We start from the raw sequence: 16,303 nt of genomic DNA on the forward strand, positions 1-16,303 counted from the left end.
TACTAAGCTACCGCAATTTTATTCGAGTTATTCTGACAGAAAGCATTTTCCTGTTGGGATCAGTAATTTTATCATACACATACAGATTTATAAGTTAATCTTTAATAAAAATACATGTTTTAGTTGTATTTCTATCTTAAGACATCAGTATTTTTACTGTTTCAGAACTCTAGTGGTACTTGATCGAACTGATGTCCAGCAAAAATCAAATCCTTCGCCGGAAGTCAAACTTGTACAAGTAAGAGGAAATATATATTTTAAATTTCTTATATCATTAAAGCAGGATCAAATACAACGTATATTAATATTTTAATTAAAAATGTATTTATTTGGAATTAAAAATCAGTAATGATACATAATAATAATAATTTCTTATCCGGTGCTTACAGATGCTCGTTTGACTAGTGTAAGCAACAGAGCCAGCGCTGTGAGCCTGCGCAAAGGAGTTCTCAAATCTGGCCGTCACCTGTATTGAAAAGGTAAGTGACTCGCTGTCATTAATCTTAACATCTTCATATAAATATCGTAAGCACGTGTCACAAAAATATGACGTATTAATAACGCGACATGTTGTCAGCAGCATGGTAGATTGTCACGTGAAATTACTCACGTGTTTCGCATAAATATGTTCCGAGATGTCAGCGTCTTCGGCTCCGGGGTCAGAATCTACCAGGCTGCTGTATCATTGCCCGATACATTTACTTTTCATTCCGACCTATTCGTTCGTTGTTCTCTTAATCTGTCCTCATCGTACGTTATTATAATCGTTGATATTTCATTGGTTTATGTCAAGTGTAGTGAGAAACTTTCACCAGATCGTAAGGTACCGCGTACCTTCATGGATTTTTCATTGTCGGCACTCGTCGTTGCATTGACAGAACATGGAATAACGCACAGAAAAGGTGTTAGTTTATGATCGTGTATAAATCTAGCGGTTGTTACGTGTTATTCATTTTTCGGATCAACAATGATTCCCGCGTTTTACCTGCGCGGTGCTCCACTTGGCAAGTAGACTTGTTTGTTTGTGCGTGCCGTATCATCTGTCATGGCGTGCCCGCTTGTGGCGGGTATCATATCGCTGACTTTTCTCGTTGTTGTTCTCGCTAGACACATGTCAGTTAGTGTTGTCACATGGGTTGTTTGAGAGGAATCGTTTGAATATTTTCTGAAATATACGTCGGAAAGAATATTATGATCAATCGATATTTCGTGTGGACATACTGTGCATTTATCGGGACGGGGTTGGTTAGAATAGTGGGAAGGGAAGGAATCAACGATGGCGGCGGCTGTATTGTGCCACGCGCCATGTCGATCTCTTGCTCGCGCACGTCCTTCGTTCGGTGCACCACGTTTGTCTGTAGATTTCTTTTTTTGTCTTCGTGAAAATGGCACACGACCTGTCGTGAGTGATCTTCGGTAGGGGCCCAACATGTTTGAAAAGGGAGTCCCACGTTGAATCTTATGTATGCCCTGAAAATTGATAGGTTCTCTTACCTCCGATTAAATAAAAAAAATGGACATAAGACATTTTTTAAATTAAACCATAATCTTTAAGCTGATATACAATTACATTTTTTTGTATTAAAAAACATGATTTTCTGATTCCTTTTTATCTTTTAACTGACAATATAGTATTTTTTTTATATATTTTCAATAATATAATTTTCTTCCACGTGAAATGGTAATGACGTAATAATAAAACTTTGATAATTTAGAAATATTCAAGTAAATGTAAACATATTTTAACATACGCGATACTCTATTTAACGTTTTGATGCATATGTTACGTGACATGTTTTATATCGGTTAGGATATAATTTTTAATAATCAATTTTAGTAACTATAGGAAGTAATAATTTGACAAGGTTATAATTCGAAACGTTCAACGTTTAGAAAATCTGGTCGGATATACAGTTAATTGTAGCAGTTTTTATACTTCTAAGCTAACGTATTTCAAAGGTAAAGAAACGTGTCTTGATATTTTTATTGTGACCAAAATACCGGAACCTGTTTTATCATAATGTAGGTCATCTCGATCAAATACTTGCGACATCGTTAAGCATCACCTTAACAAAATTAAAGTCTCTCAGGTTCGAGTAATTGTATTGTTAGGTGCAATCTTATTCGTTGTTTACTTATTGCGTGTCGAATCTAATACTATCTGTACGATAATTTATATAGAAATGTATATAATCTCGTGACATGCATTTACATGGAGGGATGGTACCTTCTATTTTTAAAACTGTGAGGCCACTGTAAAAGTGAGAACGAAAGTTGAACTACTAAGTTAGCGTGTCAGGGACACGTTGTTTGAATATCGTGCATTTTGTTTGTCATTTTTATTCCTTTAGGAGTATCTAATATGAATTAATTCAAAATCATTTTTTTTTTTAATTAGTACTAATAATGTCAGTTTTTTATTATTGTAAATTTGGAATCACTGATATATTCATTCCAATTGTCATAAATACATAATTTATGATGTAATGAAAGATTATGATACATTTAATATTGATATTTAATTTACAAACATACGCAAAATGTTTTGAGTACCATTTAACATGCGTGCAGTGGGGGTCAGAGATCTGAGTCGTATCGGGATGAAGAGGCAACCGATCAACAAACCACGTGGCAACATCGCTATACCCTCCTCTTTTTCCCCTCCCCTCCTATCCTGTTGTCTGATGTCCCTTACATCGTCCCCCACTATAATCATCGACTGCAACGAGGCGAAAGCACATTTACATTTTTTTGCGTACAGTACGTTGCAACATTCTTGCTTTGTGGTTTGAACTACCGATGGCGCCACTCCCAGAACGAGTAAAAAATATGTCGTGCATTGAGCCTAAGTAAGAAAGATGTTAGTATGCAGGACTGAGATCACACGTCGCGAGGGTTTCATTATATTTATACTTACTTAATAACAAATTAAATTTATTGTATTTCTTAAATGGAACTTTTTTTTAATAAGTTCTACTTTACTAGTAAGATTTGATTTTAATCAAATGATTTTGTATCTTTTTTAATTAATATTTTAAATGAAAGGGAACTTATCCCGAGTAGATAATATGATGTCAGGGGTGGATGATGCTCGGTCAACGGTACTTCGATTGTAATCTTTGAAAACGTATTACACTTCTGAGTAAAATCATCCTTGAGAAAGACAAGGACGAATAAGTAGTATACAGAGCAAATTCGGCATATCGAAGGAAAACTGGTTTACTTCCACGCGTTGCACTTACTGTGTACTATGTCGATTTTATATGCACTAAAACGATATCGCTGAAATAAAACACATCTCCGTGTTGAATATTTTCATTGAATATTCTGTATAATATGTTTTATCGGGGCTGAAGATATTGATAATAAATTACAGAAATGAAAGGCACACAAAATAATCATATTTTGGGCTATTTTAATCTTGATCATATTAGGAGCGCATTGCACTTTGTTATGGTTTCACGCTTCCTATTTTTAGACCTATGTTTTGTCGACACGCCGTAGCTTTTTATTCCTCCGTCTACTTCTTTAAGATTGATATCAATTTCGTCTTTTTTTTTTGAATATCAGAATTCGCTTAAATATAATAGTTAATTATTGTTAAATTTATAAATTGTAATTGATGTAAACAATTGTTCAATCAATTACACTTGACACTTAAAAAGTTCATATCACGCGTGTACAAAGACGTAAATCATTAATATTGATCTTTTATTTATATACTTAATAATATTATAAATATGGTTACATTGTAATAATCATATAATTTATTTAATAATAATGAACGCATATAGTACAAGAGAACTAGTAACTTGCTGGAGAGATATTCCTTCGTACCGAATGCATCGTATACATTATATCTTTTAATTACACTGATAAATTTGGTGCAGGTATTAAGCAACCGTGATATGTATCATAAGTGACAACGATATTTTGTGATTTTCTATATGTAGAAAGAAGCATTTGTAAAGTGTCGATTTCCTTTAGCACGTTGTTTTTCTTTGCAGTTTTATCGTGTAATATAAAGTGGGGATTTGTGAGATTATGGACGCCCCCTAGTAGCGTGCGTGCGTCACAGCGCGTAGCGTCTTGCACGTATACAGTGTCAAGTTGAAATCGCGGTGTTAGTTACAGAAAGTGGCAACGAATCGATGTAAACAAGTATACATAATAAAGATGGTGACGATCAGTGATTTTTTCGTCATGACATATTATCGCGATTAAACTTTTTAATATGATTTTTACATACTATACGGACAGAACGGAGCTAATTTCGACTACTGTCACGATCATCGAAACATGCTGTTTTCAGTGAAGGTACATTACTCCCAGGACGTGTTTTAAAACATACGGTTGACGAACATTTTATTTCTGTCGCTATATGGAATTCTTCTTTGTAGGTGCTTACTTACAATTGTAAACATAAAAATATAATAAATTCTGATAAAAACTATTGGAATGAATTTGGTTGGAATAAACTTTTATTGGTTTATTTATGAATTTCTTATCATGTGATATGATTTCTTTATGTAAGGTTTTTTGAGATTTTAATGTGGTACATAATCTTTATTTAAAAAATGTTATTTCATTGTTTTCTTCCTTTACAGAAGCAGTGTCAAAATAACGCGCAAAATGTTTAGTTTTCATAAGCCAAAGGTGTATCGATCTAGCACTGGATGCTGCATTTGTAAAGCAAAATCTAGCAGGTTGGTCATTTAGCAATTGTAGTAGATAGAAAATATTATTTTATGAATTAAATGTTTTATAACACAATTGTTTTATCCATGCAGCTCGAGATTTACAGACAGTAAAAAATATGAGGATGATTTTATAGAATGTTTCCAACTTGAAGAAAGAAGAACTGGAGAAATTTGTAATGCATGTGTACTTCTTGTAAAAAGATGGAAAAAATTGCCTGCAGGAAGTAATCGCAATTGGAGACATGTAAATAATTTTACTTGCATTAAAATTTTGTATGAATTAACTAAACAATAATTGTGAGTAAATACATGTTTTATATTCTTCAGGTCGTTGATGCACGTGCAGGACCTGGTATCAAGTCGCTAACAAAATTTAAATCAAAAAATAAAAAGAAGATAAAAGACTTACCAGAAAAGTTTGAGAAGATTATGAAAAAGAAACACATGTATTTGAAAACAGATAGGGATAGAGAACAGAGTCCTGCAATGAGTGATGATTTAACAGGTTAGCGTATAATCTTTAAGTTAAAAATTGTAAAAATATTAAAACATTAATTTTCTTTTTTTTTCATGTAGAGGACTATCTGCATGGAGATGGCAGTAAAGGTTCAAGTCGAGCTGGTAGTCCTGTAGGTAGTGATGATATTCCAGTCACTGAAAAACCTATGGATATGCAGGATGATACAGAATCTAAGGATGACTTAACTGTTAATGGTTTTATTGATTTAACATACTTTAAAAGGTTAGCTGTTTGTATGAGTTATTATAAGATCAATGATTTACAAGGCACACCTATTACTTCAGTATAAACATTATTTTACTTTTGTAGGGAGATTATTTGTTGTGGAACAATATTTAAAGGTCCATATGGAGAAGTTATAGTGGACCCATCATTAATAAAGCCTTGTATTGGTTGTATAGCAAGGCAACAACGACAACAACAAACAAATGCATTAGGTTGTAGTCCTGTGCATAGTTCTGCATCAGCCAGTCCTGTTCATAGTTCTGCATCTGCTAGTCCTGCCCATAGCGTAGAGTCTGGTACAGAGGCAACAGTCTCTAAACAAACAAGTAAGACGTTTAGTGACTCATCTTCAGATTCTGGCTACGATGAATCCTCCAACCAAGGAGTTGGCGAGAGTAAGATAACCAAAATCATTCAAAATACAAGTGCTACTGTAAAGCCAGCAGTTAAGATACAACCACTAAAAAGTGTTCAATTAAAAGCTATACCAGTATCGGAAGCTGTCAGGTTAAAAACGGATGTGCCAATTAAATTGGTACCTATTAAACAAATTGATCAACTGTCTTGTAAGCCATTGTCTTTAGTTTCTTCTGCTAATGTTACTTTAGGCAGTAGTACTTCACACTCCATTGTTACCGTCCCGACTAATCCGCTCGTCGATTTTGCCATGCACGCAGCCTCCTCCAGGCAATCAGTCTCTAATTAATGTCAGTCTCTCATAGAATTTTAATTTATTTTTTTCTTATGTAGTTAGATGTATAATGCGATGCAAAATTGTGTGTTATGTATGCTACTATTACCGTTCCAGATAAGAAAGGCTCTGGATAAGAGTGTTTAAGTTTTATCATATCGAGTACAGAGAGTTTATAATGTTATGAATGGTAAAAGAAATGAAATCTTGAAATTAGAATAACTGTTATAAGGTGTAAGTAGAGAGATGGTGCTCTGAGGGAAGGTTACATAGGATTCATGTCCTCAATCGTTGATTGTTGGAAGGAATATATATATAATTATATACGATATATTGTCTTTATGGACGTGAATTCTAAAAGCGTACTCCAATATCTGTTAGGTAATTTTAAAAAAAGATAAACGATGAAAGAGCACAGTTTTTCTACTGAATAACCGTTTTTAGCATATATAGAATACTTATAAACTGCCATGAACATCATAATTATTAACTCTCCACAGACAATTCCAACATGTGGACAGTTTCCAATTATTTTTTAAGTATAATAATTAGCTATGTACATCAAAATACTGTGATGACATTTTAATGTAACATGAGATATAAGATTATTATTCAACGAATGGCAGTTTATAGGATTTTCGTCCTAAACAGTAGTTAATGTACCTTTATGGTATAAAAAGATTTCTTATCCATAGCTTTTCGTTTTCTGGACTATTTACTATTGCAATTGTATATGTGAATATTTGTATAGAAGTTCCAAGATGCCAATCACTTTCTTCAAACATTTGGGTCCAAAAATTAAAAAGAAAAAAAAAATTCATTTAGGGTCATGATAGCTACATTGTACCAGATGCATTTGATATGATCTATGCGATGGTCCATGACGTTAAAATTAAGTAATTCAACTTAAGAGACGAATGTGTTCAGGTACTGTAAATCCTGGCCCCGTTAATAGCAATAATATGAAAAGTAATTTTACGATTAAAATAAATGAAGTCTGTTGAATAGCATCATATCACTATGATGATATATTTAGACAGTATTATTAGAGAGAGAAATTGAATGAGAATGTGGCAATCAGATTGGCAAACTGGACCAGCAAACTTTGTTATAATATTTCAGGGTGACTGCAGCATTAATGTAAAAACAGATAAATAGCGGTTTATTGACATACATATAACATAAGTGTAATTCTAAATAAGTGAAAACTGTTAGTTCCTAGTATTCAGAGATGGGCACATGACAGAACAAAAGCACACAAAAGTACCTGTTGGAAGCAGATTACTGTGATGATTGGATTATTCGCTTCATCTTTCTTTTCTGTCCACATATAATTTAACACGCACAAAAGATTGTCCAAATTTTAACTACATTATATACGTATTTATGTGTTTGCAACAAGCCCAGGAGTGATCTACAACTTTTTAGGACCATATTCTATGAGATGCATTTCAAGTAACATTTAAAAAATAATATCAATTCTGCATGTACCATTCAAATAATTTTAATGATAAAGCCAAAGAGGTGTGAAAGATACGCATTTATTTTATATATTAGGGTCAGACAATTTGGTCAATAATACAGATTTTTTTATTAAAATATAATATCTAACTGTGAAATTGAAATTTAAAAAGTTATGAGCGTGCAATACATTGTATTTTATATATAATAATATTGTGCATGATACAAAGTTTTTAATCTTAATTAGTGAAAATAGAGATTTTTGACGATAAATTTAATATAGATAATATACTGAACCTCAAGATTTTTTTACTTCTGGGATATTGGCAATTCTTCTAGTAAATTTTCACTCGCATAGGCATTTAATTTGAAATGCCATAATTGTTGCCCATCTGGCTTAAGCTCATTGACAATCGTTATGTAACAAGGAAACTATAACAGTTTTTCATACGGAATCAAACATCGAAATAACAATTTGTCTAAGGACAACGTTAACCACCTTGTCCTTCTACAAATTTCAATTGTATATTTCTTTGGACTAGGAGACTTCATGATCTCTTTACTGTGAATATTAATAACTACGTTTTTGTTGTATCTCACACGTTATGATTTATATATAATAATTAATATATGTCAAGGATAAAGGTTGGATCATAGTGTCATAACTTAGCATTATACCGTGTAAGGATTGCATTTCTTTTTTCTTTTTTTTTTCTTGAAACGTTGAGAATTTTTCAACTTGAAAGGCTCAAATTACAATTAAGATTTCTAGAGTATACTCGTTCAGCGCATAGCTAATATATACAATTTTTTAAACAACCTTTATAACTTTCTATGATCCTTCCTTAGATAAAAAAGAATATAAGAAATATTTGTTTAACTTATTTATTTTGTAAGTTTATTTACTTGCAATATATGCTATTCCTTTTCTACATAAATTTATATATATATATTTTTATACAAATTAATCTTTGCTTTTTATGAAATAAACTTTTCTGTAGCACTGCCAGAAAAGAAGGACACTGTTAGGAACATTTATGATTCCATGTCAATCTGCTGGTAATATTCAATGAATTATTTATTTTCAATTAGTTTATATATATATATGTACACGTATATATAAACTAACAAAAGTGTGTGAATATTAGTCTATTGAGTTTCTTTACATTTTAAGAAAGAAAAAAATTATAAATGGTGCCCACAGATTGATTAGGCACTGTATATGTATTGAGATAAGCTTACATAAGGAAATTTTGTAATGAATACAAAAGTAGTCTCAATATTCAAAGTAACATGATTGCGTGATACATAAGGAATACAAAACAATTTCGTGTGTTTTTAAATGAAGAGAGAAAAGAGGATAATAGATTAAAAACTTTATTAATGAAAGAAGGATATATATGTATATATATTGTACGTGCAGCTATCAAAAGTAACGTTACATAGGAAAATTGTAAACGGCTGCGAAGTAACATCAAATTATATTATATAAATATGGAGACATTATGTTAGAATTAAGAAGCGTATGTCGTTTATAGTATATACAACATATTAGAACGTCCTTTAGGAGAACGAAGTTGAATAAAAACGTAATTGCAATTCCCGTGCATATTGCTATCATGTAACTTGAATTTGATATTTTTTTGTAAGAAAAAAGAGAAGGTACAATACAATTGAGATACATTTCTCATCTACTGATGAACCTTGAAGAGATACAAATTTTAGATAAAGTACAATTTGTGAGATTTATTGAAATGTTTAGAACAAATTGAGACAGACAGAGAATGGTATACTTGAAAATGTATTCATCAGTCTTCCAAAAGACTTTAATTATGGGAAACTAAACACCAATTTAATCTTTCAAATATTCATTCTGATGTTTAAGTCTCAATCAAAATTATTGTAAACATTTAACAGGCTGAATTGTGAGACTGAAAATTATTGATGAACATTCTTCTTTCATTTCAGTGAATCTTGCAAAACTTTTGTACGATTATTTTAAGCAAATGGAAGCATCACACAAGATTTTATCGATAGAAGGATTTAAGGAGGAAAGTTTTCATAAAAAGGAAGGAAAAATTTAAAGCGCCGGTGGTAGACATTGATGATTTTTTATGTAACAAAGTTTTATTACTTGTATATATATATATCACACACACACACACACATACACGTCAAAATCAATGACATACAATGCATCGTTTGAATATGTCAAAAGTGTTGAAAAAATATTGTTGTAAGGTACGCTGAATGTGGGTGCAAAGAAGATGGAAGATTTTTTGAAAAGACGCGTGAATTTGGCGAATCGTATCGGCGGTCGAATAGCATTTTCCCAATTTCATCATCACGAGATGTCCCTTGGTAATGAAAATTATTGACTGACTGAAAGAGAGAGAGAGAGAGATAGAAAAAGAGTTAAGAAAATGGTGCAAGTATTTTACTACAGTGACCTGGCAGATTCCGATATTTAAATATTTTGCGATGAAGAAAAGAGAATATTCTCTGCAAGCTTTTTGTTCTTTTTTAATAACCGAGAAAGAATTCAAACGATTCTTCGAATCCGTCTGACAAGAAATGTATAATTTTTGTTTTTTCTTTAACGATGATTCTGTAACATTTGAAACAGTTCATCGTTGCATTTAATATATAGTATGTATGCGAAATACTGGTGCGACAATTCAAACTCAGAGAAATACGCAGAATACTTTTATTCCTTTCTTTCTGTTTTATTTTTTGTATTTTGTTTTTTTAATTTAATAAGTTTCGTTGTACGATACCTGTATCACGTTAGATTCGTTTGAATTCATGTTAAAGTAAATTTAAAAAAAAAGAGACAGATTAAGAAAGGGAGTGGCACGATTTTGTAAAATGATACTACACGAATAGTGATTCATGTAAAATATGTAACACCTTACCTTGTAGATGAAATGAATTTAATTTTATAATTTAAAAATGACGAAAAATTGAAAGGAGTAATCCACATGATTATGGATCTCTTGTAACATACTACGAATTGTATTATTTCAAATTGTAAATGCTTATTAAACGGTCTTGATTGACTTAGGTAAGGTGTTAATTTTGTATGATGAATGATTTAACGAATTGCGATTTGTATCGGACAGTAAACAAAGGGAAAGATTTTTTACATCAATTAATTAAAGATATAAACGATTGTGAGACTGATTGATGTATTTAGCGGATAACTTTTGTTTACATACAACTATTAGAGATAGGCGAGGATATATTGTATCATTCGTGCATATACTAATGAAATTCTAACTTGATAATGATAAGGAACGATGACTGCCGCAACAAATATATCTCGTTATCGCAATGATTATATATTATATATAAATATCATATGAAATATTTGTATATACATATTGTATGTTAAATTTAGGCTTAACACACAGCAATTCCAATCATTTGTACAATGATCGTGAAAACTATTATGTTGATCAATTGCCCCATGGCTCGTTTTTCATTTGAACGAATCGCAATTAACGGGGCAATAGATTTTACTATTTGAAAGGAACAAATATACCACTTTTCTTCGCTATGTACAACTTTGTAATAAAACAGTTTACTCATAAGCAATCTGTCAGTCACGATAAAATTCGTACGATCAACGCGAGATAATCATCAACCCTTTCGTTACTGAAAGATGACCATAGTCACCTGTTATTTAGTGCTTACTATCCACTAAGAATGACTATAGTCATTTTTCTATGAAAAAAGTAATTAAATACGATAGAATGGAACGATTAAAGTAGGATAAAATTAATAGATTAGAATTTGTACTGATATAAGTCACGCAATTCTACGTGATAACTCAAAAGAATTTGAATCAAGTTCTTTGATGTAGCGAAGGGGTTCACACGTTGACTGCCACGGACGGGGTCACCGGTGTCTAATACCATGGACTTAATTCGAGTACTGTTTAACTTAATGTAGCAAATGGAAAGTTTAAATTCTAAAATTAAGTTATTGTATCCTTAACACCTTAATACCTGTTTGGCTGGTAAGGTGTTAATGATTCTTATAATAATATGTCGTACTACATATGGTTATTTTCATAGTGGCAGTCAGCGTGTTAACATTATCTATCAGATCGCTTTTCCTTTCTTTTTCTATAGGAAATTGTACATTAAACATAGTATCCTAAAAAGATTGTATAATTTAAAAAATGTTTAATTCTCTATGCTAAAAAAAAAAAAAAAATGCCAGTTCCTTTTTATTTATTTTAGCATAGAGAATTTATAGTTTTCAGATTATAACTTTCTTGAGACTCATCGTATATTTTCTTTTCCTTCTTTTTATAAATGCACATATGAAATACGAATTATACAAAATATAAAAAAAAAAAATCGACAAATCAACACCAATCGTGAATTAGATTTTGTACTGTATATTATAGAGAAGGAAGAAAAAAGAATATGTACATCTAATATATTATATATATATATATACACACACACATACACGTATAAAAAAAGTCTGTGAGATACCAAATTTTGATAGATAAATAACGTAAACCGTATATATGTATACATAGACATATTTAAGGGGATGCGCGCAATGTCTTTTTTAGAAAATGTATTTCTGATCTTTTATGTTTTTTTTTTTCTGCTTTATACGGATTTACGAGAAACGAATCTACTATTATTAATTATTATTACGTCTTTGCTGTTCTGCTGTGATGATTAGTCAGTACGACGTATTTAAACTGTTTTTAAGAAAAAGGCTTCATCAAGTTCGCTCGAAGCTGAAGAGAATTCGCTATTGCGGGGATTCTCAAAGTTAATTTAACGAGTAATCAAGTAGGATGTATATTATTTAATTAGAGGTCGCGAAAGATAGCGGGAGGATTATTTAAAAAACATTGCGTCGAAGCATTTTGCATTTGTATTTTGGACACGTTTTATTGTCGTTAATCTTTTAAGACTAAATTGAACAGCTCTTTTTTTTTCCTTCAATCTTCCAATATGGAAACTTCTTTTTTTCTTATAGATAATAAGTGTGTAAAATTAAACGATGTTCGTGGTTGAAGAAAAAATTATAAAAGTGCAATTAAAACACTGTGGTAAAAATGTATTTCCTTAAGATCGAGACGTGAACAATTGAATAGTGAACGAAAGTGCAAAATGCTTAACTCGAAATATTAGATATAAATCCATACTGAAAGCTTTTTTTGTAGACATTATTTGTATTCAAGACTTACTTAATCTTAATAAAGAAAAAAAAACAGAAGAAACCGTGAAAACTTATAATTAAACAAAAAGCAAAATTTGAATAATTGAAAAAATTATTCTGGTTAGGAAAACGGTAACAGGTAGTTTGAGAAACCCTGCTCTACCGAATAAAGTTTTTATAATATATTTTCCTTTGAGTCATTAATTTTATATTATTCATACAGATCAGACGGCAATGGACGTCTTCGTAACGTGTAAGTCTTCAGAAAGTGGAATCAAAGCCAAACGCGATTTTATAATAAAACGATGAGATACAATATACATACACGCAATAATTAAGTACACTGGCGTAACATTGTCAAATGGCCAAACTTTCACTCAATATATTTCTTTTCCTGATACAGTAACTATAAGTGAACGCAATAAGATCTATACGTACCAATAGCGATATAAGAAGCACATGTTACTATTATTACTTTAAAAACAATAGCAATGTTTTATAATTGATATCTTTACGCATATATACATATAAGTACAATTGTACATAGAGATAATGGAAATTCTTTTTTACATTATATTTACGATCTGGTACATATACATATATATATATATATTTACACGTATTTTACAAAATAATGCTTGTGTACATTGCATACTGTATGAACATTTTTATCTATTGCGCGGGAAACGAACCGCAAGAAGTATTATGTACTTATTCCAATTGTTAAAAATATTGATTAAAATATTGTATATAAAGTTGGTATAAATTCTCTTGAATCATTGTATAGAATAAGATTTACATATGGTTCACGAGTGAATTTTAAGTAATTTTAATATTTCTACAAAGTTTCTTTAGGTTTATGAATATTTTGAATAATTTAAAGCTTTCTTTGTTTTTTTATTAAACATATATTTGTTTTCCGTCATTATGAACGCTCGAAATGTAATGTATTATTTTAAGTATTTAATATATGTATATTACTACAATTGTATTAATGTACAATGTCTGTTTTAATATTCAGTTGATCTGGTAAAAACATGAATTGCCCGTGTTTAAAGGTAAGTACCATAAGAAATATTTTATAATGTTCAGAAAATTAACATTACGAAGTAATGAAATACTTTAGATTCTGTTTAGACTATCTTATTAATTGAACTTTTTTTTACAGGAGTATTAATTACGGGAAAGTGTCATGTTTAATGTCGTTCACGTGCTTCCCACACGTAAATGTCACGTGCCGACGGCGTGAGAATAGTCGTCATATTTTTATTCCGCACACCGAAGTGCACAAATTTACCTTCGGCGCGGCGCCTGTTCATTTTTATCTATCTCTTTGTGTGGTTGTTACTTTTTTAGAGGTAAATCTCTTTTATACATTTTCTAAAGTACTTTTAATCTTAATAAAAACATTTTATAAGATATTCAAGATTGTTATAAACGAATTTTTTGTTATAAATCATTATACTCCAAACCGAGCGTTAACACTGTGTTAATCCTGTACATTTTATTCGATTGAATTAACCCTAATGAAAATAGATAATGTTCGTTTTAAAATCTGGTATATAGGATAAAAAATTTAAGTTATATTCGAAATAAACAGGTAATTATAAAAGCTAATATAAAACCAATTATTACAGACGGGAAAATTTGAACTTTCATCGTTATCTTCTGGCGGCGCTGGAGATGTTGAAAAGCTCTTGTTTGTGAAGTCGATTGGTAGTGCTGTTCGTGACGCGTAACGTGGGTAATTTTTTGTTCGTATATGTACATACCGTTCAACAAGATCAATGGGTTAGATATTGGCTATTTGTTTTTGTAGACAAGATTCAATGATGATCAAGTTCATTCGACCACGGTTGATAACGTTCGATGTTACCGGTACGTTACTCATGACAAAGTTAGAAGAACATTACGTCGACATTGGATCTCAACATGGACTGTCAGTCGATGCTGGTAAATTGGCGCGTAGCTTCAAAAACAGCTTTCACAAGCTCAGCGTTGAACATCCTATTTACGGGAAACATACAGGCATTGGATGGGAAAATTGGTGGCGGAAAATAGTTCATCATGTCTTCAAGGATCAGCATAGTTACGTTTCAGATGCAACTTTAGATAAGGTGAAAAAAAGCAAAATTTTAAAAATATCTTTTTCTATTCTATGCAATTTAAATGAGCTGTTTAATGTAAATAAGATTAATAGGATAGGTTAATTACGGGGTAAACTTTATCTGAGAGGCCCAAAAATTATGGCCTTTTTTTTTTATCTTCTTGAAGTATTTAACGAGTAGAATCTAAAAATCCTAGTTTTAAGGCGCGGAATCCATCGGTTCAGAAGTTATATGTGTGTAAAAATGAGCGTTTTTAGCGTATTTGACAGGTTATTCCCCGCATCCAATCCTTTGTCGACCGCCAGTTGGATTCTATTCGTTGGGTGTGAGTACCATCAGTTCCTATCAAATCCGATGGAATATTGTTTATAAAGAAAAAAACTAACCTTAGGTATGCCGGGTTTAGGCCGCCACTTATGTATACTTGATGTCACGAGAGTCCATAACTGCGAAAAGACCAGTTTTCGTTCTTTTCTGCGCATTGTCGCTCTGATTGGTGATACTTCCAGAGGAAGTGGAAAGCGATTGGCGGATCGCTTTCCCCCACCATCTTCTAACCTGCGCGCTTAGTTATGGACTCTCGTGAGATCGAGTATACATACATAATTCTGTTTTACCGACGGCGACTCCACTCATTGGACGACAATAGGCTGCAAGTCAATATGGCGTCGAAGTAACATGTCAAATACGCTAAAAACGCTCAGTTTTACACACGCATAACTTCTGAACCGATGGATTCCGCGCCTTAAAACTAGGATTTTTAGATTCTACTCGTTAAATACTTCAAGAAGATAAAAAAAAGGCCATAATTTTGGGCCCCTGAAAAAAAGTTCAGCCTATACCTATATACTATCGATGACCCTATTTATCATTATGACCCATAGGTTGCTAACAGTTTGATAAGGTGTTACGGTACGAGTATGTGTTGGCACAAGTATCCGGGCACGATTGAATTACTGGAGTATCTTCGCAAAAAGGGCCTGATCATAGGGGTGATATCGAATTTCGATGAGAGACTGGAGGCGATACTCGAAGACACGAGAATACGTTTTTATTTCTCCTTCGTTTTAACGTCTTATGATTTTGGCATGGAGAAACCGCACACCTCGATATTCGATGAAGCGCTTAGGTTAACAAAAGAACGACATAGTATCGACGTTGCTCCCCAGGAGGCGATACATATCGGCGATTCTGTCAGTAACGACTACAATGGCGCGAAAAACGCTAATTGGAATGCGTTACTCATTAAACGCGATGACGATGTTACTGGCGATAAAGAAATTCCTGCAGAGAATATATTTAGAAATCTTGAAGATTTGAGACTATACTTTTCTACGCTTCTTAATTCGGACGCGAAGCGTATATAATTTATCGCCACGAATCAAAACATAGTATTTGAAACATA

The 16,303-nt window shown here is 32.0% G+C and overlaps 2 protein-coding genes across 3 annotated transcripts; both read left to right on the forward strand.

Moving 5' to 3' along the window:
• The first annotated feature begins 222 nt into the window (after nt 1–222).
• On the forward strand, nt 223–12,223 carry LOC117608464 (SIN3-HDAC complex-associated factor). Of its 2 annotated transcripts, XM_034333640.2 has the most exons (8): nt 402–479; nt 4,008–4,317; nt 4,401–4,529; nt 4,608–4,706; nt 4,791–4,944; nt 5,028–5,205; nt 5,277–5,442; nt 5,530–12,223. In XM_034333640.2, exons 4-8 carry the CDS (start codon nt 4,633–4,635, stop codon nt 6,149–6,151), a joined length of 1,194 nt encoding a protein of 397 aa, XP_034189531.1. In that variant the 5' UTR covers nt 402–479; nt 4,008–4,317; nt 4,401–4,529; nt 4,608–4,632; the 3' UTR covers nt 6,152–12,223. The 2 variants fall into 2 exon arrangements, with proteins under 2 accessions (XP_034189541.1, XP_034189531.1); XM_034333650.2 differs by lacking the exons at nt 4,008–4,317; nt 4,401–4,529 and adding an exon at nt 223–238 and having other exon boundaries at nt 390–479.
• Nucleotides 12,224–13,827: 1,604 nt separating this feature from the next.
• LOC117604719 (rhythmically expressed gene 2 protein) lies at nt 13,828–16,265 on the forward strand. Its single transcript, XM_034325117.2, has 4 exons — nt 13,828–13,848; nt 14,428–14,489; nt 14,610–14,907; nt 15,783–16,265. The coding sequence occupies exons 1-4, from the start codon at nt 13,828–13,830 to the stop codon at nt 16,263–16,265; spliced, it is 864 nt and encodes a 287-aa protein (XP_034181008.2).
• The last annotated feature ends 38 nt before the right edge of the window (nt 16,266–16,303 follow it).

This window comes from Osmia lignaria, chromosome 9, assembly GCF_051020975.1.
Source record: "Osmia lignaria lignaria isolate PbOS001 chromosome 9, iyOsmLign1, whole genome shotgun sequence".
Lineage (NCBI taxonomy): Eukaryota > Metazoa > Arthropoda > Insecta > Hymenoptera > Megachilidae > Osmia > Osmia lignaria.